Source organism: Periplaneta americana, chromosome 15 (assembly GCF_040183065.1).
Source record: "Periplaneta americana isolate PAMFEO1 chromosome 15, P.americana_PAMFEO1_priV1, whole genome shotgun sequence".
Lineage (NCBI taxonomy): Eukaryota > Metazoa > Arthropoda > Insecta > Blattodea > Blattidae > Periplaneta > Periplaneta americana.
In genome coordinates, this window is record NC_091131.1 from 153,725,513 (window position 1) to 153,750,479 (window position 24,967).

Genomic DNA, 24,967 nt, shown 5'->3' on the forward strand with positions numbered 1-24,967 from the left:
AAGGACAAGCACTTCAACCAACTAGCGTGTTTAACCATGATCTCGCGTGATGAAAGTATTAACTGTTGTTCATGGTATTAATTAACGAGGGGAAAATCAGGGAAAGGAATTTCACCTTCTTCCAACTGAAACTTACTTCATGTTTGTAGAGTCTTCAAACTGATCCGTGTCTGGAAAACAAACAAGATGACCTAAAAGCCAGTTCTCTTTACGCATGCTCAAATTACCGCTGTTAGCTATATTGAATGCAGTTCATATGACTTGCAAGAAATTTAAATGTAGGCTACATGATTGGAAATATGTATCATTACTACAATCATAAAATACATTTTCAACGCACAGATTAAGTTCATCTAAGTTTCCTGGTGATGAGGAAAGCACCATATCCTTAATAATATTCCATAGAGAAAATCACAAGACGTCAAGTCAGACGAACGTGGTGGCCAATCGAGTCCCACGACGTCCGATCCATTCAGTAAAATATGTTCTATTAAAAACGATACGGACTTCCAATCCGTAAGGAGCTTCATCTTTGTGCCTAATTTAACAATTATTTCTTACGGGATTAAAATTAAAACCAAGAGAATGTTTAACTGCTATTAATATTCTGTGGCCAGGAGGAAAAAGGTCTTAAATAAAAATTTTATACTTTTCAGGAGAGCAGTAGAAAGACTGAAATTGGTGTCAATTATAAACTTCTTTTAATTAAGAGGTTTTTCCTATATGTTATTTGTTTATATTTATTCTAAAATAGGTTATGTTGCTCATTTAACAATTTTCTTGATTATTTAAAAAAATAGCTGCACTTAAGTCCTTTTAAGACTAGAACCCAAACTGAGAAGAAGGGATTATTTAAGCATAAGATTTTTTTCGTGTGAAAATAAATGGGAAATGTAAATTATTAGGAATACAAAATAGATCTTAAACAATAGGCTATAGGACTGTTTACCCTGGTGCTTAAAGTTTTAAAAGGAAAGGGCATCAGTATGTGATAAAATAGCTAAAATACAAGTTAGACATTTTTAATAGGGAAGCATGGAAAGTAAACATGTGATGTTTGTAAGGAATACTTACTTACTTACAAATGGCTTTTAAGGAACCCGAAGGTTCATTGCCGCCCTCACATAAGCCCGCCAGCGGTCCCTATCCTGTGTAAGATTAATCCAGTCTCTATCATCATACCCCACCTCCCTCAAATACATTTTAATATTATCCTCCCATCTACGTCTCGGCCTCCCTAAAGGTCTTTTTCCCTCCGGTCTCCCAACTAACACTCTATATGCATTTCTGGATTCGCCCATACGTGCTACATGCCCTGCCCATCTCAAACGTCTGGATTTAATGTTCCTAATTATGTCAGGTGAAGAATACAATGCGTGCAGTTCTGTGTTGTGTAACTTTCTCCATTCCCCTGTAACTTCATCCCGCTTAGCCCCAAATATTTTCCTAAGCACCTTATTCTCAAACACCCTTAACCTATGTGTTTGTAAGGAATAAAGTATTAAATATTTTTAAGTCCTTTATTCTGTGTGTGGTCCATTCAAAAAGTACTCAGGACATTTGGTAACGCTCTATAAATCCAGTCAGGAGTCTTATTTGACTTTAACCGTTTTACCAGATTGTAGAGAATTGTTTCCGTTTCCAGAATATATAAAATCATTTTCACAAAAAAAAAAAAAAAAAAAAATTGACTTAAGACCTTTCTCCTCCCGGCCACAGATTATTGCGAAAGGGAATACTGATTTCTGGGAAATTCTGTATGTATATTGAAAACACTTCATAAAGAGAAGTAGTTGATTGCTAACACTTCAGATACCTACTCAGCTAGTCTCTCGCTGTGTCGAATTCTGTTTCTGAGATGATGGAACTTGAAAGCAAAATTTATTATTCCCGATAACAGGACGATTGAAGCTGTGCTAGGAATAGTGAGTGAAGAAAGAATAATGCTGAAACTGATCAGGAAGAGAAAAGGAAATCGGCTGGATCACTAGCAAAGAAGAAACCGCCTAATGAATCAGTGGAAGGAAAAGTGAACGGGAAAAAAGTTCAGGGCAGAAGAAGATATAAATATATAATAGGTGATTTGTCTAAATCATGCAAAAAAAAAACACGGTAGAACTACTGATAGGTACAGTACATTGTTTTATATATAATCCTTTACCAATGGAAAAACGATATATATGTCGCTAGTGACGAGAAACGCAGACCCTTAGTTCGTCAGACACTATCCAGAGTGTACCACAGGCGATAGATATAAATTATACAATCCTAATGGTGATTGAGTAACAGGAATACCCGGAGACCCGAAGAAAACTCCTATGTTGCCTGGGCTATGGACTTGCCAACATAAGTTGTAAATAGTGTTCCAAATTTAAGGATTTGCATACGAATTCAGATCTGAGATTGACTGCTATATTTGAATAGGGCATATTTGAATTTCCCGAATGAGTAAATGAATGAATGAATGAATGAACGGAGCGACAAGAAAAGGAAAAGTGCATTTAGAAGTTACACGCAATTCTTGCGACATAAGAAAAAACATACTTTAAGTGACTTGTAAATTCCAAAATTTTACTGTTGAAAATCGACATCCTCAAAAACAACTGTCGAAATTGCTTACGTTATTATTCCAGCTTTGGAAGAGTAGAACTAATGTCATGATTATCCAATCCTGCATAACTCTTACGCAGAAACCAGAACGCGATGCTAACCACTTACTAGCCTTCCACTGTCGCGGTAAAAAAGGAGAGATTTCTACCTCGTTGCTCCCTGTAAGATTTCGTGACGCGTAGAAGGACAGCTTTGTCTTTTGTCAATCTTTGTATTAACATTCGGAGAATGTTAATAGAGAAAGAAGGCCGGCCACTATAAGAAACGATACACAATAGGTGATTTGTGTAAATCATGCAAAAAAAAAACACGGTCGGACTACTGATAGGTAAAGTACATTGTTTTATACAGAGAATTCCTCGACTGAGGAAATCCAGTAACTCTGCAAGTAGCCAAAATGTTCATTCTTTACTTGAGGAAGTGTTTCCTTGAGATAAAGTGTTCTGGCACGCTCCCGAAAAATAAACTTTGAGACCCCAGACTAGGGAAAAGAAACAGAGGACGTACCAAGCAGAGATGGTCCGAAGTCGTCAAAACCGTATGTGGGAATACGTGGACAAGGACTGCACGAGACAGGGGAAGATGGAAAGAGCTAGGCAGAAGACTGCTACGTAGTTAGAGCACAGTCTAGTATATACAGTCACGAAGATTGAGTTGTTGAGGCTACTAGAAACAATATATTGTGCAGGTACTATTTCGCATTGTCTGTGATAAGCGATCCTAGTGGTTAGCAACTATCTATGGATGCATATTTACTACGTATTGAGCTTCGTGACTGTATATACTAGACTTTGGTTGTAGTGAGAGACAGTGCCAGTGAAACCGAAAGACTGAATATGGTAAAAAATTGTAAATGTTTAGAGTTTATATTTAAGTGTAAATAAAACAAAAATATAGACAATAAGACAGTTGTGGATGAAAACGGTGTTTAGTTTTAAGCGGTACAAGTAAAAAGAGTCTAACAATAGAAAAAAAGGAATTCATGCAAAAGGTTATGGTTCAGATATTGCCGGAGAAACGAAAGAATGGACAAGGAAAATGCTGTAGCTGCTCAAAGTTGTAGTTTTAGGCAGTGTTAGTGAAATCAAAAGACTGAAACTGTAGCAAGGTTACGCATGTAATAAGATTTATACATTTAAGATCAAGATACATAGGGTTAATATTCAAGCGAGTGTGAGTGAAAACAAAGGTAGACTTAAGTTGTCTTATGGTCTGGCTCACCATGAGAAAACTTGATCCTATACTAGTAGGAGGCCTTGCCCTTCAGGGATTTTTAATTGGTTATTTTACGATGCTTTATCAACTGCTAAGGTTGTTTAGAGTGTGAGCGAGATAAAGGTGATAATGCTAGCGAGGTGACTCCAGGGTCCAGCACCGAAAGTTACCCAGCATTTGCTGGTTGAGAGAAAACCCCGGAAAAACCTCAACCAGGTAACTTGTCCCAACCAGGATTTGAACCCGGGCCCGATAGTTTCACGGTCAAAAGTTCTAACCGTTACTCCACAGCTGTGGACCTTTAGGGATTATCTGGGCTCATATCATCATCATTATCATCACCTTACTGAAACCACCTTTGAGTGAGGTTCTGGCTGATAAACTTATGTACATTATTCGGCAGTACATCTCACTTGATGTGTGTTAGCGGAAGAATAATAAGTTGTTTGTATTAATCTGATTGGTGCAACATATTACTAGTTAGTGATGTATGCAGTGGAGGGGAGAAGGAAGTGGTCAACCTACCCCATTATTTTCAGGCTTAGTTTCCTCATGAGTGGTGACTTACTGGTGTCATTTATGAGGTGCAAATCTATCTTCGGGCAGATGACTAAACAACAAACTTACTGAAATCACCTTCCGCTACAGAGCCAACAGTGAGAGTCAAGCCGATTTCCACAGTGGAAGAATTCTCTGTACACTAACCATAATCTTTATAAAGTATACTGAAAAAGTAAACTTCAACGAAGCTATTTTACGGGTTTAATGAGAAGGATGTGATGTAAAAATTCCGGTAGTATAAATAAAGTGACGTTTTCGTAAAGTACTCACCGAGTTTTCCATTCGGACTATAAGGGTCGTAGCTGCCTGAAGACATCGGAGAGGAATACCCGTTGGAGATGACGGTGTAGGCGTGGCCTGGAGGTCCCGGCGAGGGTGTGAGGGGCGGGAGAGGCCCCGCGGACCCGGGGGACGGTGACGGCAGCCAATCATCTGGCCACGGTCGCTTGTTGCTGGACGTGATACCGCTGAAGAGCCCTCCGTTAGGAGTAGTGGAGCCGCCACTGCCGCTGGGCGTAGCGGTGGCGCCGGAGGCGAAATGGTGCGCGAGCTCGACGCCCGACGTCGTGGCGCCCGTGCCGGGGTCGCAGGGACTGTGCACTCGCGGCTCGGTCTTGATGCTGCACAGTAGGTCCTCCGTGAGGCAGTTGCCGCCCGCACTGGCACCCAACCCCGCCTTCATGATGCCCCCCGCGACACCGCCACCCCCGCGGTAGACGAGCTCTGGCTTCAAGTCCATGACCCTCTCTCCCCCCCGAGACACTACGATTGTCTATGGTCAGGTGAGTAAGGCGTAGGGTTCACTACAGCAGGCGAACCCCGCGCTCCTCTTCTGCCTCGCGAGCACTATTACCGACGTCGGCGAAGCATCCCGCAACGGCGTCTGTCTGTGGCAGTGCTGTCTTCCGTTGATCACACCAGCGCCCTGTTCGACTCGGTTGTCATCTGCAACAACAAACAGAGAGCAATCAATTTACATGCCAGTCATTATTATTATTATTATTATTATTATTATTATTATTATTATTATTATTATTATTATTATTTTACTTGAAGCCAGTAAAGTGATAGGTTTGGAAGTAAATCCCGAAAAGACAAAGTACATGTTTATGTCTCGTGATCAGAATATTCTACGAAATGGAAACATAAAAATTGGAGATTTATCCTTCGAAGAGATGGAAAAATTAAAACATCTTGGAGCAACAGTAACAAACATAAATGACACTCCGGAGGAAATTAAACGCAGAATGAATATGAGAAATGTTTACTATTATTCGGTTGAGAAGCTTTTGTCATCCAGTCTGCTGTCAAAAAAAATCTTAAAGTTAGGATTTATAAAACAGTTATATTACCGGTTGTTCTATATGGTTGTGAAACTTGGACTCTCACTTTGAGAGAGGAACAGAATATAGGGTGTCTGAGAATGAGGTTCTTAGGAAAATGTTTGGGGCTAAGAGGGATGAAGTTACAGGAGAATGGAGAAAGTTACACAACGCAGAATTGCAAGCATTGTATTCTTCACCTGACATAATTAGGAACATTAAATCCAGACGTTTGAGATGGGCAGGGCATGTAGCACGTATGGGCGAATCCAGCAATGCATATAGAGTATTAGTTGGGAGGCCGGAGGAGAAAAGATCTTTGGGGAGGCCGATACATAGATGGGAGGCTAATATCAGAATGGATTTGAGGGAAGTGGGATATGATGACAGAGACTGGATTAATCTTGCAAAGGACAGGGACCGATGGCGGGCTTATGTAAGAGCGGCAATGAACCTGCGGGTTCCTTAAAAGTCATTTGTAAGTTATTATTATTATTATTATTATTATTATTATTATTATTATTATTATTATTATTATTATTATTATTATTATTAAGATCCTACTAAGAATTTGTTACGTCTCCTCAACTTCTAGTGGTGGACCCTGTTCCTACCAACGAGGATATGGTGACTGAGTGTTGGCGGAATAACCATAGCATTTTTCTGTTGAGGGGGAAATACCTCAACAATGCTTGCAGATAAATTGAGCAAGCGGGCATGTACCCAGGCCTCAAGGTGGAATTCCTACCAGGGTATTCGGGGACAGAAGGCGAATCACCTAAGTTCCTTAAATTACTTCGATTGAAAAAACTGATATGAGAGAAAGCCGAACGGACAAATTGCTAATATAGCAGCCAATCGGGTCAAATGATGCCCTATGCTTCACCAAGGAGTGAAAGACTCTAGTACTACCTCATAATTATCATATCGCAGTGAAATGTGAACATGAAAGAGGCGCTAGAGTACACATAAATGAATAGAAAACCTATATTACATTCTGTGATTAAATGCACAGTTAACTATAAAATTAAGGTTTCAGCACTGTAGCAACATCGCCGCTAACACACTGCTCTTTCTTCTAGTAATACAGATGTAAGAGGTCAACGAACTTAGGTCGGCCTCCCTAGGTAAAGTACCTTCCACCTCCCTCTCTGGCTACGACGTTGCAATCTGGTCGCATCGTTCAGTGGCTTGAAATTAGTGGTTTTCAAATTAAATTTACACCAAAAATCGCCCACGCTGTTGTTCGAGAAGAATAGAATTAAATAATGGATCATACTGCTCGAGAAGAAATCGTTTTTGGAAGGAATTGACTAACATTGAAAAAATAAATGGATATGAAATTCATTGCACCTTGCCTGTATTAATATTTTTCCCGCCAAATTGAAAGAACGAAATAATTCATTCATTCATTCATTTATTTTATTCCATAGATCTTACATGAGCAATGAAGCTTTAAGATGTGGAACATGTCAACATTTTACAATATTACAGTTACAATTTTTACATTTTTTTACATTTTGGCGAGATGTAATGAGATGAGATGAGGTCCGAGGATTCGCCAAAATATTACCCGGCATTTGCCTTTTCGGTGGGGGAAACCTCGGAAAAACCCAACCAGGTAATCAAATCAAAGGGGTTGATGCCAAGGACTCGCCATAGACCATCCGGCTTCAGTCCCACGGCTGGGGAAAACCTCCGAAGAAACCAAAGTCCAAAGGGGGATCCAACCCAAGCCCGAACGCAGCTCCGGATCAGCAGCCCAGAGAGTCTGCCGACTGATCTACATCGATGGCTCTACTAAAAGTATACAATACATAGCCAATCAGATTATTAAATTTACAAACGCAAACGATCATTCATAAGTTGAGCTATATTATAATACAAAACAATTTAATTAAATTTAAGGCATAAACAATTCAACCAGTTGTGATATACAGAAATTGATAATACATATCATGCAAACTACTTCAAATTACAAACACAAACAATTTATCAGTAGAGCTAAATAGATTACTATTCAATTTAAAGCATATACAATTCATCGGCCAAAATTATACAAATATATACAATACAAAGTAGCATACTTTCATTAAGCTATACAAATTTGTGCAATTAATATCAAGTAGATTAATTCAATTTATAATCATAAACAATTTATCAGTTGAGCTATACATATTACCATTCAATTTACAGTAGGTCTATATACAATTCATCAGTAGAGCTACACAGACTAGTAATCATTTTAAGAACATATACAATTCATCAGCCAAACTATACAAACATATACAATAAAATTAGTTCAATTTACAAACTTATTTTCGTTAAGCTATACAATTCATATGAAGTAGATTAATTCAATTTACAAGCTTAAACAATTCATCAGTTGACCTATACAGTATACTATTCAATTTACAGTACATACAATTCATCAGTTATGCTAAACAAAAAATACAATACATAGTAAACAGATTAAGTCAATATAAAAACATATTTTAGTTGAGCTATATAAAATTGTACATGTCATTTAAGTAGAATAATTCAATTCACAAGCATAAACAATTCATCAATTGTGTAGAAGGTATGAGTATGTAGAAATTTGGTTAATTCTTTTCTGAACCTTTTCTCGTTGTTCTTCAAATCTTTAAGATAATTAGGCAGTGCATTGAAGACTGTTATACATGAATAGCGAACTCCTTTTTTAAAACAGCTTAGACTAACAGAGGGTAGATGAAGATCTGATTTATGTCTTGTATTAAAATGATGAATGTCTTGATTAGTACTGAATTTATCTTGCTTCTTAATATACAGCATCATTAGGGAAAGAATGTATTGACATGGCAAAGTCAAGATTTCTAAGTTTCGGAAAATATTTTTACATGAGGTCCTTTTATGCACACCGGCCATTATTCTTAAAGCTTTCTTTTGTAAAACAAAAACGTGTTTAGCTTCAGACGAGTTACCCCAGAATATTAATCCATATTTCATTACAGAGTGAAAATATGCAAAGTATGACATTTTAAGTAAGTTTATATCACCAATAGTAGATAAGGATCTTAATGCATAACAGGCAGAGCTCAATTTACGAGTAATACATTCTATATGCGTTTTCCAGTTCAAGTGATTATCCAATTCTAAACCAAGAAACTTTGTGCTTATAGATTCTTTGAGATGAGTTCCATTTAATCGAATACTGTAGGAAACCTGAGCACTATTGTGTGTACTAAATTTGACTGCACTGGTTTTATCAACATTAAGTGCTAGTTTATTTGCATGGAACCATTCATTCATTAGATTCAGCACTGTATTAGAAATGTTTATAAAATGATCGTAGTTGCCTAACAGTTGGCATTGTAGAATTATATAATTATAATACATTTGTACATTGATATAGTCTATCATTCAATTCAATTAATGATACTTGTTGGAAGAAATGAAATACCTCAAAACTTCGGGAAGTAAAGAAATCGTGCGGCTCAAAATACAACCATAAAATATTAAAACTACTGATTACTGAAATGTATGCAACAAAAGAGGAAATCAGAACAATGATTTCTAATTATGACTTCACACTTCACAAAACAGCTGCCGTCCAGTATGTGACGCTGAGATGTTAGGATGGCTGTTCAATGACTCGGTCGTTCTGTTGTACTTACGTAACAGTTCGAAAATAACAAAATGTCGGTACACCTAAATCAACAACAACAAAAACAATGTTGAATAAAATAATCTCTTATTGACAAAACGTTTAATTTTGATTTAATATTAAAACAAAATAGGTATGGCTCAATAAACAGATCTAAAAATTTATAAAACGAAAAAAAGAACATTAGCAAAACATCGTAACAAATAACTAAAAATTTTACATTGTAATTATATTGGTACATAACCTCACAATTTGAAGTAACTGATTCAGATACTATTTTATGGAATGACTATTCAATGGAAATATTGAAGATATAATTTCTTCAAGAGTTTTAAATTAACATGGCAATATTATACTTAAGTTAATAAGGTATAATGTTAAATAAAACAACAGACCGAAATAATAACGAAACGCGATAATATTGCGGTTATTCAGTGTTGTCAGCGTTGCTTCGGTTGTCAGATTTATTGTATCTAGATTCCCTCCAAACTGTGAAAGAAGTCCCGTCCTGGCATAAAAAAACATCCTGACCTAGAACCACACTTAAGTATCTAAAAAAATCAGGCCCTTAGATTGTTTTGAAATGTCAAATCAATACGTCGTTTAGAAACAATCCAAACTTAAAATAAATAAAAACTCATATTCACTTTTTCTGTTATGTTCCAGTGGAGACAAAAACAGACATATTAACAGATAGCAGTCGTCTATAAAGCTTCCATTTACACGCCTTTTTTGTTATGAATGGAAAGTGTAAACAAACATTATAAAATCACATTAAGTATTATTTTGATATTCGACTCACACGGTGAACATAAATGTTCAATTCACAATTTTTTTTTCTTTTAATGTTCCCATTTATAAAATTACATATACAATTGCTTAGATTAAATTGTAATGAAAATTCGAGTGTAATATGACCCTTAATAATTGAAGACACGAGTAAAACGTGGTACTTGCAACTTAGCTTGAAAATGATTTGATAACCATTTTTGTACAAGTGCAGAACGTCTTGATAGTTGATGCAATGTAAAATTGCAGAATCGCCCTATATAAACGGTCAATGGAGAAAAGTAATTAATGTAAAAAGTATAAATAAGTTTGAAAAGTCTAGAAGCGAAAATTTATATTATTACACCAACATCGTAACTGGAAAAATTTTAAGAAGTCATAGATGATACATAATATAATACTAAAAATCCTGAATTCGATTCTTTATTGCAAAAGAAAATCCTGCCAACCCGCCCTGTAGCTAAAATTCCCGTTTTACGGGATTTTCTCTACCATCTGACAAGACTGTGGTTATTTTATCCATTATACCACGTTCTTGATTTTCTTCCTTGCAGTAAACATGTTGTTGGCAATCCTGATAAGTAATAACTTACCTACGACAGAAGAATATTGGTACTCCTGATAAGTTAACACTTCACTCAATCCTATCAGTATCGTATTCTTATAATATTAACACATTTCACATGTAAGGAACTATACTTGGGAAGGTCTATGTTGGCAGAGCTACCTGATGTCTTGGGAAGGGTCAGGGAGGGTGAGTTGAACTAATCCTATGACACAGACACTTGTAGAACAGCATTTCCTCTTTCTTTCCTCCCCCTCCCTCACCAGGACACCTGGAAAGGTTGTCAGTGGCGGATGTTATTACAACTATGTGTTAACATTTTTCAGTGTAGTTTGAGAAGGCCCTTATAATAATTTTATAATTGAAATGTTAGAAGTATCGTGCTTTATATTAGGCGTACTTGTCCTACTGTTTGTGAGTCTTGGTGTAGGAACAAGAGGAAAGCCACTGAAGTCTGACGCCAGGGAAATAGTGTACAATATACATAAGTTTTTCGTGGAGGAGTATGATGCTTTGAAAGTCGGAAACCCTACAATAAACATAGTCGAAGTAGCAAAGCGAACTCCTGCTGTGTGTGGAGTATCTGAACGCACTGTTTACCGTATCCTAAATGAAAAGAGAGAAGCAGATGAATCAGGAAGAAGAGTTTCAACTCCGGGCAAAAAGCGGCCGAAAAGAACTCCCACGAAAACGAATATACACTCATTCACTGCGGCTGCCATCAAGAGACAGATTTACTCCTTGTACAAGACTGATTTTAGTCCGAGTGTGGAAGATATTCGTGATGCTCTCGATAAGTCTGGGTTATTTTATGGCAGCAAATGGTCGGTGCGGTAAAGACTAAAAAAACTTAATTTCCGTCACGCTAAGAATAACTTCGGACGGAAGATTCTGACAGAGAAACCCGACATAATTGCTAAGCGATTCCATTTCTTAAGGAGGATGCGCGACTTACGAATAACCGGCCGCCCTATCGTTTACCTGGACGAAACATGGATAAACATTAATCACACGAAGAGCAAAATTTGGATTTGTGACGATGGTGACATTCCTCTGAACGTGCCCTTAGGAAAAGGGGGACGATTTATTATTGTGCATTAAGTCAAGAAATGAACGCCGTTAATTTCAAACATTGGTTCGAAAAGAAACTCCTTCCGAACATTCCACAAAACAGCATCATTGTAATGGACAACGCCTCTTACATTCTGTACAGCTCCCATTGTTGTATCCTCTAAATCAGACATGCTGTCTTGGTTACGTCAGAACAACATAGAGTACGACCCAAAGGCGACAAAAATCGTATTAGGACATAATAAAATTTTAAAAAGGAGAAAATGGTAAGGTACGAACTGGATACCTCAGCTCAAAGTGAACCACACCGGCGTACCCTAGTGCGACTGCCACCATACCACTGCAATTTTAGTGTCATTGAGTTCATCTGGGCACAAGTGACAAATGATGTCGCTAAACATAATGTACCTTTCAAATCCAGTGAAGTCATAAAATTATTTGAAGAAGCGTTGTCCAAGTTCACGCCAGAGAATTGGAAAAATGCGTGTGAACATGTTAAAAAGGAGGAGGATTTTTTATTGGGAAAGGGATGAAAAGATTGACAAAGCGGTGGATCGTTTCGTAATAAGTTTGGACTCTGATAGTGATGACGATGACGGTGACGACAACGTAGAAGTAGAAGAATCCGCCACTGCACATACAAATAATTTTATGGAGAGTGTCTGTCTCTTGCCACCATCCCCCCCGCAGATGTCCGGTCAGCCCGGTCAGCCACTGAGTGAGTGAGAGGTAAGAAATATATCTTTCTTTGTCTAAATTTCTCTGCCAACTAAAGAATTCTATACTATAGGAACTTCATTCAAATCTCCACTTGCCTTTCTCTTTATACTGTTTGAAACTATGTGCCTGTATAAATTATCACTCAACTCATGATTATGTGTACCACCACTGCTCAATAATACATCACGGCTACCGGCGTGGCTCAGTCGGTTAAGGCGCTTGCCTGCCGATCTGAAGTTGCGCTCGGGCGAGGGTTCGATCTCCGCATGGGCTGATTACCTGGTTGGTTTTTTCCGAGGTTTTCCCCAACCGTAAGGTGAATGCCAGGTAATCTATGGCGAATCAAACCTAGAATAACAAAATTCTATAGTGATGAAATTACCATGTATTGAAATATTTTGTGATAGATTAAGAGAACTGTTTACAAGAAACCATGTCTGAACGAGTCTCAGTTACTGACCAAGTGCCTAGTAAGTTTACGTTTGAATTATGTTATGGTTTCGTAACAAGCTGTTTTTTTTTTACGGTGATTGGTTATTAGCCCTTCGTACAACTTCCAAGCTGGTGGACCCCTCCATATCTGGAGGCCGTCTCCTCTTTCTGCAACCTGAGGACGCGCCATGTTGTGGTGTAAGAACCAACCATACATGGTCTAGTTCCTCCATAGCTTCATTATCACTGGATCGTTATCCCATCACCTCTCAGGATTCTATTAGTTTAGAAGATGCATGGAATAAAAGCCAAATGTATTCCATTACCAAACATGGATCACTTGTGGCTATAATTTTCACTTAAACCGCAGATAAATGACCCCTCCATATCTGGAGGCCGTCTCCTGTTTCTGCAACCTGAGGACGCGCCATGCCGTGGTGATAGGAACCAACCCCATACATGGTCTAGTTTCCCCATAGCTTCATTATCACTACAGTCGCGACGCTGTTATTCCCGGTGTGACTCCTCCTCTTTGCTTACTTCTTAGAAAGTCAAGGCTCTATAAAGTCTAGGTAGGTAATACCGTTCGCCATTTTTGTTCTTTCGTTGCCGAGCTACCAGACGAGGTATCTACAGTATTTTCCACGCCATTAAACATTGAAGGAAAAACAACCCATGTCAGTTTTAGCCGAAAATGAGATATTAGTACTAATGGAAAGCTAAAATCATGTGGCGTCTGTGTATGCTTAAAACACACGCAATATATTTATAAAGCATTGGGGTATTTATACCTATACTTTAAGTTTCTTAACCTTTTTACATAACGAGATATAATGTTTTTTCGCTCCCCTGAAAAAAGTGCTTTTTTGACATGGGTTATTTTTCCTATCAACCCTTCCATTATCATGTCGTAGCTCCTATGATAATAAATCAAACGCACAGTTATTCAGCAAATAATTGAGCGGCAAATAACGTCCTCGTGTGCTTTCTGCGATCGCCAACGAAAGAGCCAAACTGGCGGGCGATTATATATTAAGTATTTATCACAGCAAATCACAAGACGCACACGTTTAAATGTAGCCGACCTGCAACGTGATTGGCTGCCGGAAATTAGAGCGACGGGACTATAGATCGTTATCCCATCACCTCTCAGGATCATATTAGTTGAGAAGATGCATGGAATAAAAGCCAAATTTATTCCATTACCAAACATGGATCACTTATGGCCATAATTTTCACTTAAACCTCAGATAAATGAAATGTTGAGGATAAGTGATTTTATAGAGCATTAAAATATACCGTCAGCTAGGAAACCAGCTACTCCAGATTAGTTTCGTAACTGGTTACTAATTTGAAGACATGTGGAACGCTGCAGGCTGTGTGTTGTATAAAGCCTAGAGGTTCCTTCGTAACTGATTGTTAATTTTAAAACAGAGACTCATGCATTTTTAAAATGCAGTAAACTCTACAGTATAAAATGGATTCTCAGACATAATCCAGTACGTTTGCCATCTGGTGTTACTTGGAAAAGCAATTAATTCTGTATAGTCAACTTTCCGCAGAAAAAAAAAAAAAAAAAAAGAACGCTGGAATGAGAGACAAAACGCGGTTATAAATCAAAGTTAACGATAGTCTCAGATGCCACAGCATGTTTTCAAATGAAAAGAAACCGAACTGACACAAACGAGAAAAATGAAATAATTTTATACGCTGACTGGATACGGCGACGTACTGAATCATCTTCCAGTAAGTAGCATTGGTTATGCTGAAGTACGGGGATGCGAAATAATTGAAGACTCTTGATTTAATGTCGCTTTCCGAGTATGGAGACTTCACATTGAGTCTGGTAGTGATGATGGTGAAACACTGGAGTTAGGCCCGTAACACACTTGAAGAGTTTTCGCTAGCGAGAAATGTGTTGCAAGAAAATTCAAAGATTAATAACATGATTCAAATGGACGTCCACACACTGGAAGAGATTCTCGTTTGAGGCAAAAACCTCGCGCGAGTTTCTCGCTGGAATCGGTAGCTAAGCGAATTTTCTTGACACATTTATCAAAGATGTTTGACATTTATACTCTTTATGACGATTGAATGTAGAAAAAGATACCACAGGTGGCGATGAATTGTATTGTTTTTATTTGAAAATGAGGAAAGATGGCTGATAATTGCAGTCAGAAACTTATCGTACTTGTACGATGTCACCCGTAGGCCTATTTATATGACACGCGGGATGAAAACTATAAAAACACGAAACTTAAAGAAGAAATCTGGAGACAAATATCAGATTATCTGAAAATAAATAGGGCTATATTTTATTTTGATGAGATTTAATAGTATTAATTCAACATTTGAAATAATGTATCTGTCTTAACAGTTTACATAATTTTAATCAGAACATAGCAAAGAATTCTCTATCATATCATGAATGGCAAAAAACTGAGGTCCATTCAACCTGAAATAACGCCTAAACGTATCATCATTCAAATCGAAGCTAGGTAACAAATAACATACTTTTAATGGTCCTAAAACCCTCTTGTGAGGCTCTCTTCTTGTGTTTTGAGGTCAATTTTCCTCTTTTTCACAGCCCTCCGGTACAGTCTTCGCTGCTGTTGCTCAGGATTGCACTGTATGTTGGCCTTCAGGGTTCGAGTCTCGTCTGCAGCGTTCACACCAGCCATTGTGTATTTTCCTGGGGTGATAACCATCTTCCGGAATATGTCCAATTAAACTTCGTCGCCCTTATTTTCTTAAGATACAATGTGATTTTCAGATATTTCTGGCTTTAATTTTAGGTCTACTTTTTCTTTTCATTAACAAAATATGTTCATGTAAGTCCATTTCCTCATCATCTGAATACTCAGATTCAACATAGCGTTCGTACGTAATTGTAAAGTACGACAATATACTTACAGGTAATATATTTAATTACGACAATATACGTAAATATAACCTATAATATTTCCCGTCCACACCTGTGGAGTAACGGTCAGCGCGTCTGACCGCGAAACCAGGTGGCCTGGGTTCGAATCCCGGTCGGGGCAAGTTACCTGGTTGAGGTTTTTTCCGGGATTATCCCTCAACCCAATACGAGCAAATGCTGGGTAACTTTCGGTGCTGGACCCCGGACTCATTCAGACGCTAAATAACCTAGATGTTGATACAGCGTCGTAAAATAACCCAATAAAAAATAAAATATTTCCCCCAACGAGTGATTGACTGCATGAAGGCAGTGCATAGATGATCATAGCGAGGTGTGATCTATGATAGCGAGAACTCGCCAAGTGTGTGGAGGAAGGCTCTTCGCTAGCGAAAACTCTTCAAGTGTGTTACGGGCCTTAATACAGCCACGGGCCAATCCATGCGAGGGCAGACACGTGTACAGTTGGTATCTTCAGTTAAATGATACTATGGAACAAATGTCTGGCAGTTGAAGCTCTGCAAATTAATCTGAAACAGAATTCTTCTAGCAGATGTTTACCTCTTTCTTTGCCCTTTGTCATCGAATTTCCAGAAATGATCCAGATTCACTCGGTCCATTGACCCACACAGTTCTCGGTTGGGTGGACGTAAAGAGTTTTGGCACCGTATTCCATTTCTTACGACTTTGTGTTGAACAGTCGTGACGAAGACAGCTGTTATGACAGAAACTTTTAGTGGATTCTAATCTCACCCAAACATGGATGTTAAATGCATTCAGAGACTTAGTGCTGAATGAAAGTCATTGAAGTTGCATTGTGCTCGTCAAAGATTAAGTTGAAAGAATTCCAGAGTATTGGCTTAGGATAAAACTATATATAATGCTTTTCACGGGACTTGGTTCATACCTTTTCATCTTCTTCATGGCTACAATGTTTTGTCTGGGCACATAACTAACAACGACTGAGTCTTAAGGTATAGGGTAAAGTTGCCTAATTCCGTGATACGTTTTTTTTCACTGAATGTCACTGGGTTGGGTATCTTGCTAGGAAGTTCACCGATGTCTCAAAAGTAGCGAAAGATGTATTCTTTCGAGAAAGATGTCTGCGCTATGGTCGAACGGCAAAGCTTTGACTGACACATTCAATTTTTAAAAAGTATCACGGGATTAGAGGTATCACGGAAATAGGCACCTTTACCCTACATCTACTCCTAGAATGGCAATTTTTCTTCAAAATATGAAAATTTTGTTGTGTTTTTCTTGTCTCATATTATAGCCAGATTCTTCTAGTTTTTAAACATTTATAACATGTTTAGGTTTTCCCACTATTGATGGACGAAATTTAATTTTTCATATTCCATACATAGCTGCTTGCGCCAAGAAGTGGGTTAAATCTTACAGACCCAAGTATGCTGAATAGATGTTTGCATGTCAAGACTCAGAATGCAAACGAGTCTTTCAATGATTTGATTTCGAGACGTTGCCCCAAAGAAACGTATATAGGTCGTACAACCCTGAAACTTGGGGTCATGGATGTTATCTGCCACTTGAATTGTGGCAACGAAGTTGAATTGGACATATTTCGGAAGATGGGTATCACCCCAGGAAAATACACAATGGCTGGTATGAATGCTGCAGGCGAGACTCGAACCCTGAAGGCCAACATACAGTGCACTCTAGAGCAACAGCAGCGAAGACGATACCGGAAGGCTGTGAAAAAGAGGAAAATTGACCTCAAAACACAAGAAGAGAGCCTCACCTATGTTACAAGAGGGTTTTAGCATTGAAAGTATGTTATTTGTTACCTAGTTAACTTCATTTTCACCCTATTTCAGTTTTTTCAACATTTTTCAGTTTTTGAGCAAGTAAAAAGTATGCACAGAATTGAGCTATCGACTTCAAACACCGAATTGAAACTTAAACATAGAGCTATATTGTAATCTAAACTCATATAATTTAGTTCAGAACAAAAGCCTTGCCTCCCTATAAATAAATTAATAGTAATATGCGTTACAAGGGCGGTATGTTGAAGTTTTCATGTTCGAGGAAAAGTTTGAAAAAGCGAAACGTAGTTGAGCTTTTTTAATTTCCGAGAACATGAAAACAAACATACCGCTCGTGTATCGTACATTATTTTGTGCGAAGATCGTTTATTACATACCTGAAAGAGGAATTTGTAATTAGTTGCAATGAAATCTCCATCTTGGTTTCTGTTTAATGACGGAAACTTTGGAATACCAAAATATCTATCTTTAACATTGTTGCTATAAAATGTTTTCTGTGTTTACTATACTCCAGCAGGCCGTGATATACGTCTGTCTTTTTTTTCCCCAGTCTATAAATGCGAACTTAAAACAAACGGTAAGGTTATGCAATGATTTATTTTTCATTTTAATATTTTAACAATATTATTTATATAACATATTGCAGTAATAACATCGGCATCTGGAATCTTGTTGATTTTTTCACGGCTTCCTTAATGTTACTTGTATCAGGAATGCAATAACTTTTGTGGAGTAGTAGAGTTTACTTAATTTTTGCAAATATTTAAAAACAATAATTAACAGTGCAATTTAGGTGAAATTGCAGTGGTAAGTTTCCATTTTATAATTATTACTATGTTAAACGTCTCTAAAGATATGTTAAAAGCCTAAAGCAGTAAAATGAATGTCGCGCTTAAGCGGTAAGAAGAGGGAAATTGTTATGTGTGTTACGTTGGGAATATTGAATGTGGTATTCCACATTTACCGCGTATTGGTTTTGTGCGGAAAGCAAGCAAATACGCACGATCTCGCACAAAAAATAATACATGTTATGGATGTACTTGTGAACTAAGATCTAAAATACGGAGGTATTTACGGAGTTTATGAACTTCCCATGGCTTTTAGAGGTCATGGGATCGAAGCCAGGCGGCTCTCGCCAGTTGATTTCGCACTTGAGTCATCCCCTACGCGTGTCGCCTTTGGCAGTCGCTCTGGATTGCTGACTGGCTGCCAGATGTCTTTACGTAAAGCAGAGGCTTTCGAGTACCTCCCTCCCTTCAATTAGCTTGCACCACGCCGCTGACGTCCCCGGAGGTCTTGCGGTTGCCATGCTGGTCGTTAGATCTGAGATTCATGAGTTCGTGCTCGACCGAGGACTATAGATTTTATCCTTAGCTTTGCTTCCTCCAGGAGGAAAGTAAAGTTGGAAGGCCCGTGTTCTAGATTTGTGGCGTGTAAAACAATTCCGTCCCTGATGAAGGGATTCCAGGCAAAATTCGTTGTCAATTTTACGTCCACGTTCATTTCCGACAGTGAATAATGAATTTAAAATTGTATTCAAATACAATACTATTATCAACATACTACATACTACAGCAACAACTTCAATAATTAATGCTAATATTACTACCGCTGACGATGATAATGATAATGATAATAATAATAATAATAATAATAATAATAATTATAATAATAATAATAATAATAATAATAATAATAATAATAATAATAATAATAATAATAAATTTGAATTTATTTTGGAATATGTATTATATGTCTTTCTCATGTTAAATTCTATCGTACCTGGTTAACATGTTTAGGCCTGTTATGGGCCTTCTTCAGAATTGGTTGTTTCTGGTCTTGGCGCCTTTTGTTTTGTTTCCTGTGGGGGTGTGTTTGTGTAGTGTAATGTGGAGTTAAAGAATGTGTGTGTTCTGAAATTGAGTTGAATTGAGGAAACAAAACAAAAGGCGCCAAGACCAGCAACAGCCAGTTCTGAAGAAAGCCAATAACAGGCCGAAACATGTTAACCAGGTACGATAGAATTTAACACGAGAAAGACATATAATACATATTCCGAAGTGATAGAGTGTTAAAAGTTGTGTAATCAAAATGTTGAATTTATTCTATGTGAAATGTAAACTGGCGTTCAAAGATATCTGACGTACGATTTTATGATCGTGTAAGCGAAGTTTCTAACCACGGAATAAGTCAGAACTAAAGATATAACAAATTGATAGACTTTGAAACAGTTCCGTTAGTTCTCAATAGGTAGCACCATTATTGGGGCGGTTAAAAATTGTCGGGGAAAATTATTATATAGATTAAGCATAAATTATTCTCATAATTGACAATATCAGCGGTTTCTAGCTAAACCCAGTGTTGTTTTACAATCAGAAAATGGAGATAAACTATTGAATTCTATAACGCGGGTATATTTATGTACGATTCGCGACACTGACTATTATCTTCGCCATCTATTTCAAAGAAATAATAACTAAAGAAGACACATTTTCATTAACAAATTATCGATCACTATCGCTTAATAGGGTCGGGTATTTTTGAACACCAGTGTACAGACGTTCAAAGAGATCTGACCTACGATTTTGCGAACTTTCTGACCACGGGATAAGTCAGAACTGAAGATATAACAAATTGACAGACTTTGAAATAGTTCCGATAGTTCTCAATAAATAGCACCATTATTGGGGCGGTTAAAAAGTGTCGGGGAAAATGAGAAATATTGAATTCTATAATATGAGTTTATTTATATACGATTGGCGACACTGATTATTAAAGAGCCTGGGTATATAATTCGGTTTTCATTAGTAACTCATTTTTGATATTCGTGAGGAAAAGTTCTATTTTCTCTAATTAATTTAGGAGAAAATAGCTGGAAAAGAATGATTAAGAGTAGATAGGTTTGAGAGTAGAGTAGAAAATGAATGAATAATGTGAATTATTAAGGAAAGGAATATGCAATATTTAATACGAAAGCGAGAAATGGAGGGAGACAGTCTAGGTATGAGAGAGAATAGAAGAGGATAGATAGGGAAGGATATATAGCAATTCAGTTAAAACAGAAGAGTAGGAAGTAACCAAGAAATACTTGGCAAATAATAATAATAATAATAATAATAATAATAATAATAATAATAATAATAATAATAATAATAATAATAATACTTTATTGCCGGAACAAAGATAAATATTGATTTAAATCACACATATGGGTCAATTAAACAGTGTTCATGGTTTAGATAAGAAACGTACAAAATATATATCAGAGTTGTATGAACACTATTAGAATAAAATAATTATTAAAATTAATAAAGTTCAGACATGTTTCGGAGACTGCCTCTCCATCCTCAGTGACTTTACCACGACGGCTGGTTCAGGTGATCGACTCACTGAGGATGGAGAGGCAGTCTCCGAAACATGCCTGAATTTTATTAATTTTAATAATTATTTTATTCTAATAGTGTTCATACAACTGTGATATATATTTTGTACGTTTCTTATAAATATTGATTTTTTTTATATATATAAGAACACTCTAGCACCCCCAGAAAGAGTAAGTTACATACTCGTGCTCATGGGCATTCCGCATAAATTAAAGTTAAGACTTTTTTTTTTAATAATAGGATAAAAAGTAATAAAAGAAAAAAAGAAGAAAAAACTCATAGCCTATAATTGAACTTTAAATTTTCTCTGTTAACAGCAATTTTTAATAGATTTTTTTAAATAAGGAGCGTTAACAAATTTTATGTTTGGGAATTTATCTGTTATCATGTTATAAAGCCTTGGACCGAAGTTGCTACTATGATTATATGCTACAGTTGTAGAACATTTAGGAACTGTCAAGCATATGTTGTCTGATCTTTTTATTTTTATATTTATGTGAATATAAATTAAATATGTTTCGGTTTTTATGTAAATTCATTAATACATTGTTATAAATTTGATGGAAGTCAAATACTTTAAATTCTGAATACAGCAGCTTTGAAAGACAATCAAGAGGTTTATTAAGGCATTTTTTATTATTCTTTTCTGTAGCAGAGTTATTGGCATGAGGGAGGTACTATAAAACGAATATGTTATTAAAGGGATGGTGGATGGAAAAGCAGAAATGTGATGGTCTACCATAACTGTGAATAAAGTTGGCTGGGAAATAAATATCATCTCATATAATATTTTCTTCAAGCGGCATCTTTAAGCCCAAATTTGATACTCATCCCGTTGAAAATATAGTACGGAATGTTTGCAAAAAATTATTCAATCAATGAACATTTTCTGAAATAGTATAATGTTTCTTAATTTTATCATAAGAGAAAACATTACAAATTTACCTTATTCACAGCTCAAGTAATAAATTCAGTTGAACGATTGCGAAATTCACAGAAGAATTACCAGCGAACGCTCCTCTGCCGGAATTGAACTCTTGTACCTCCAGTGAAGAGGCAAGGACAATAACTACCCAGAAGGACATTTAAGACGATGAAATGATAAGGCTAAAAATTTAGGAATATGCATTCAGTAATGTCAGAGAAAAGAATAAATAGTTTTAAAAAACTGTCCCATATCTTTTGTGCACAACAAATTTCATTGTAGCCCTACTCGGGGATCGAGCCTGGTTTCTTTGGTGGAGAAGTCATGGTTGAAGTGACATGGCTTACGGCTAGACTGCTTGGCCGAGAAAGGGACGTCACTGTTACATATCTCTGTGATTCACGAGACGTTAAGCTGCTGAACCTATCAAGGTTCTGCCCCAGCTGTCGCGGAACAAAAAAATTGCGGATGTTTACAATTTGCAAAAAAAAATGAGGATGTTATTGTTACGTCTCCTTCATACAGCTCCCTCTTGCGAAGAAAAAAACTGACTGACTTGATGGGATCGAAATACACAGACGATGACGTCATTGTTTGACTACAGCGGGGATGTGACACGCACAGCTTTATTTGCGAATTCAGAAGCAAGCCTTCTCAATATAGCTATTAAAATGTGTCAGCTTTGGTAATTTTTTCTTAACTTCAGTACTAGGAGATGAGTGGATGGCATTTCGTTCCGCTGTCTTTAATCCCATGGGAAATAATAGTCCGTATAATTTGGTAGGAGGCTGAATGCAGTAAAAGCGCTGTCTCTGAGTTAGTGATTAAAAAAGACTAGGAAGATTCGGTGGAAATGATATAACTGTAGAATACATTAAAATAAATAAAAAGTCCATTATGCGTTTTGTAATTAAGTGCATGGTTAATTAGAAAATTACGCTGAAAGTTTGCGAAGTTTGGCAACAGGGCATCGCTGGCTCACGTACAAAAACACACGCACTCTCTCTGAACAGCAGAGTTCTGTCCTTTAGTCACTGCAGCAGGGTTGTCAGACTTCCTAATAGCATGAAATAACGGTACGTATTAATCTTTATTTAATTTGCAAGAAACCCGTTCATTTTATTTGAAAACTGCAAAGGAATAAAACAGTGTTAACATTTAAGGGAAAATTATTTTTCTGAGAAATATTTATTTCGGACTAAAATGGTGTTAGAATTTCTTGTTGAATTCTATCCAAGAACTAAGCTGTTAAACTCTGCAGAGTTATATCATATCACAGTCTAGTATATACCCATAGTCACGAAGCTTGAGTTGTTGAGAGTACTAGCATGGATGAATATATAATAGGATGCGAAACTTACTGAGTTTCCCGTAACACATGCTAGAGGCGCTAATATAGAAACTGATCTTGCTGCCATCTATTGGACGGTGGAGAACTTATTATATATAGCAGCGCACCAAGTAGCGAAAACAAAAACTAATTAATCCATGCATTTAGGAGCGCACCTGGTGACGAAAATGTTAAACTATGCAGAAAATATTCCTTCCCTCCCACTCTCATCGATATTCTCAACTAACCCAATTTAAAATAAAACATTTACATTTTTATTTCTCACACCATCTTCCATTGAAAAATCTTATCGAACCCAACAGGAAGGTAAAACAGACGATCTATTTTACACTACCCAATGAAAATATAACCAGATAGAGACAGAAAATAAAGCAAAAGATTAGATAGTTGGGATTGTATTCTTTGGGTATTTAGTGTACAACGCAATGGAAAAGTCTGCAAACGCTACTTACTTAGATAGTTAAATTTATGATATTAGTATTACTTTACAATACATTCAACAACACTATTTTTACAACGTCCATAAACATCACTGTTTAACATATACTGCTTATACACACATTTAGTAACACTTTATGTTCACTCATTAGCAAGTGGCTGCCATTTTGTCTTCTCGAGCATCGTCTGTTCGTCTCGAACGAACGGATAAATAGAAAACTCTGGGTAATCTACCCAACACGTAGTTCTAGATTTGCATAATATATACGTCACTGTCTACGTTAACAGAAAAAAAACACAATTCCAAGTCACACAGAGTTTGTGTGCACTCGATGTGGGTCTCTGACGTTTCGTCAGCCCACGCGAGTTGTGTGGATATAAAGGGAAAAGTTGAGACGGTGTCAGGTGGAGTTCCCGGGTAGCTCAGTTGGCAGAGCGCTGGTACGTTCAACCAGAGGTCCCGGGATCGATACCCGGCCCGGGAACAATTTTTCCCTTGAAATTATTCAAATCTGCTTTACAGGAAGCTTTACCTGAAAGACTAGATTTACGTAGTTCTAATGTTCACCACTCACGACGTCGGGCGCTGATCATCTTATTTCAACCCTCTTCCGTCAGATGGTGCTGACCGCAGTTTCGCATCCTATTATATATTCATCCATGGTACTAAGAACAATGAGACTGTGCCGGTACTATTTCGCATTGTCTGTGATGAGGCGGTAGTAGCGATCCTATTGGTCAGCAACTATCTATGGATGCATATTCCCTACGTATTGAGCTTCGTGACTGAATATACTAGACTGTAGTTATATTACTTACACTCTATGTAGCGGTTTCTTTTAATGTCAGTGACGCTTTCCAATTCCTAATAACGAAACCATACTATTTATCCATTGATATAGATCTGTCGTACATTTTTAATGCATTCTCTTTTATTATTTTATTCTGTTTCTCTTCTTTCATGCTTCTTTTCTTTGACTTCGTATCTTATATCGAAAAATAATTATTTTAGCGTGCCATCTGTCTGAGAAGTTGAAAAGATTACAAAGCTCATAGAGGAGAGTTCCCCTTTTCCTTAATAGATTACCAGTCCCTAGTTGTAAAACCTTATGTGTTAACATAAGCAATTGGTCTGATAAATATTAATGACAGTATTTCTCAATTTGAAAATGAATGATTGTACTAAAAATTTCATTTTATTATTATTATTATTATTATTATTATTATTATTATTA

At 37.0% G+C, this 24,967-nt stretch overlaps 1 protein-coding gene across 2 annotated transcripts; it reads right to left on the minus strand.

Annotated features, from left to right (window-relative positions):
- Positions 1-4,056: 4,056 nt before the first annotated feature.
- On the minus strand, positions 4,057-10,761 carry LOC138715462 (ecdysone receptor-like). 2 transcript variants are annotated; one of them, XM_069848387.1, is made up of 2 exons: positions 9,151-10,761; positions 4,057-5,331 (listed from the first exon to the last, which is right to left on the minus strand). In XM_069848387.1, exon 2 carries the CDS (start codon positions 5,123-5,125, stop codon positions 4,580-4,582), a length of 546 nt encoding a protein of 181 aa, XP_069704488.1. In that variant the 5' UTR covers positions 5,126-5,331; positions 9,151-10,761; the 3' UTR covers positions 4,057-4,579. The 2 variants fall into 2 exon arrangements, with proteins under 2 accessions (XP_069704488.1, XP_069704486.1); XM_069848385.1 differs by having other exon boundaries at positions 7,282-10,761.
- Positions 10,762-24,967: the final 14,206 nt, after the last annotated feature.

Excerpts from the sequence above, each read along its gene's own strand:
- LOC138715462 (XM_069848387.1), bottom strand. The coding sequence starts at position 5,125 with ATGGACTTGAAGCCAGAGCTCGTCTACCGCGGGGGTGGCGGTGTCGCG.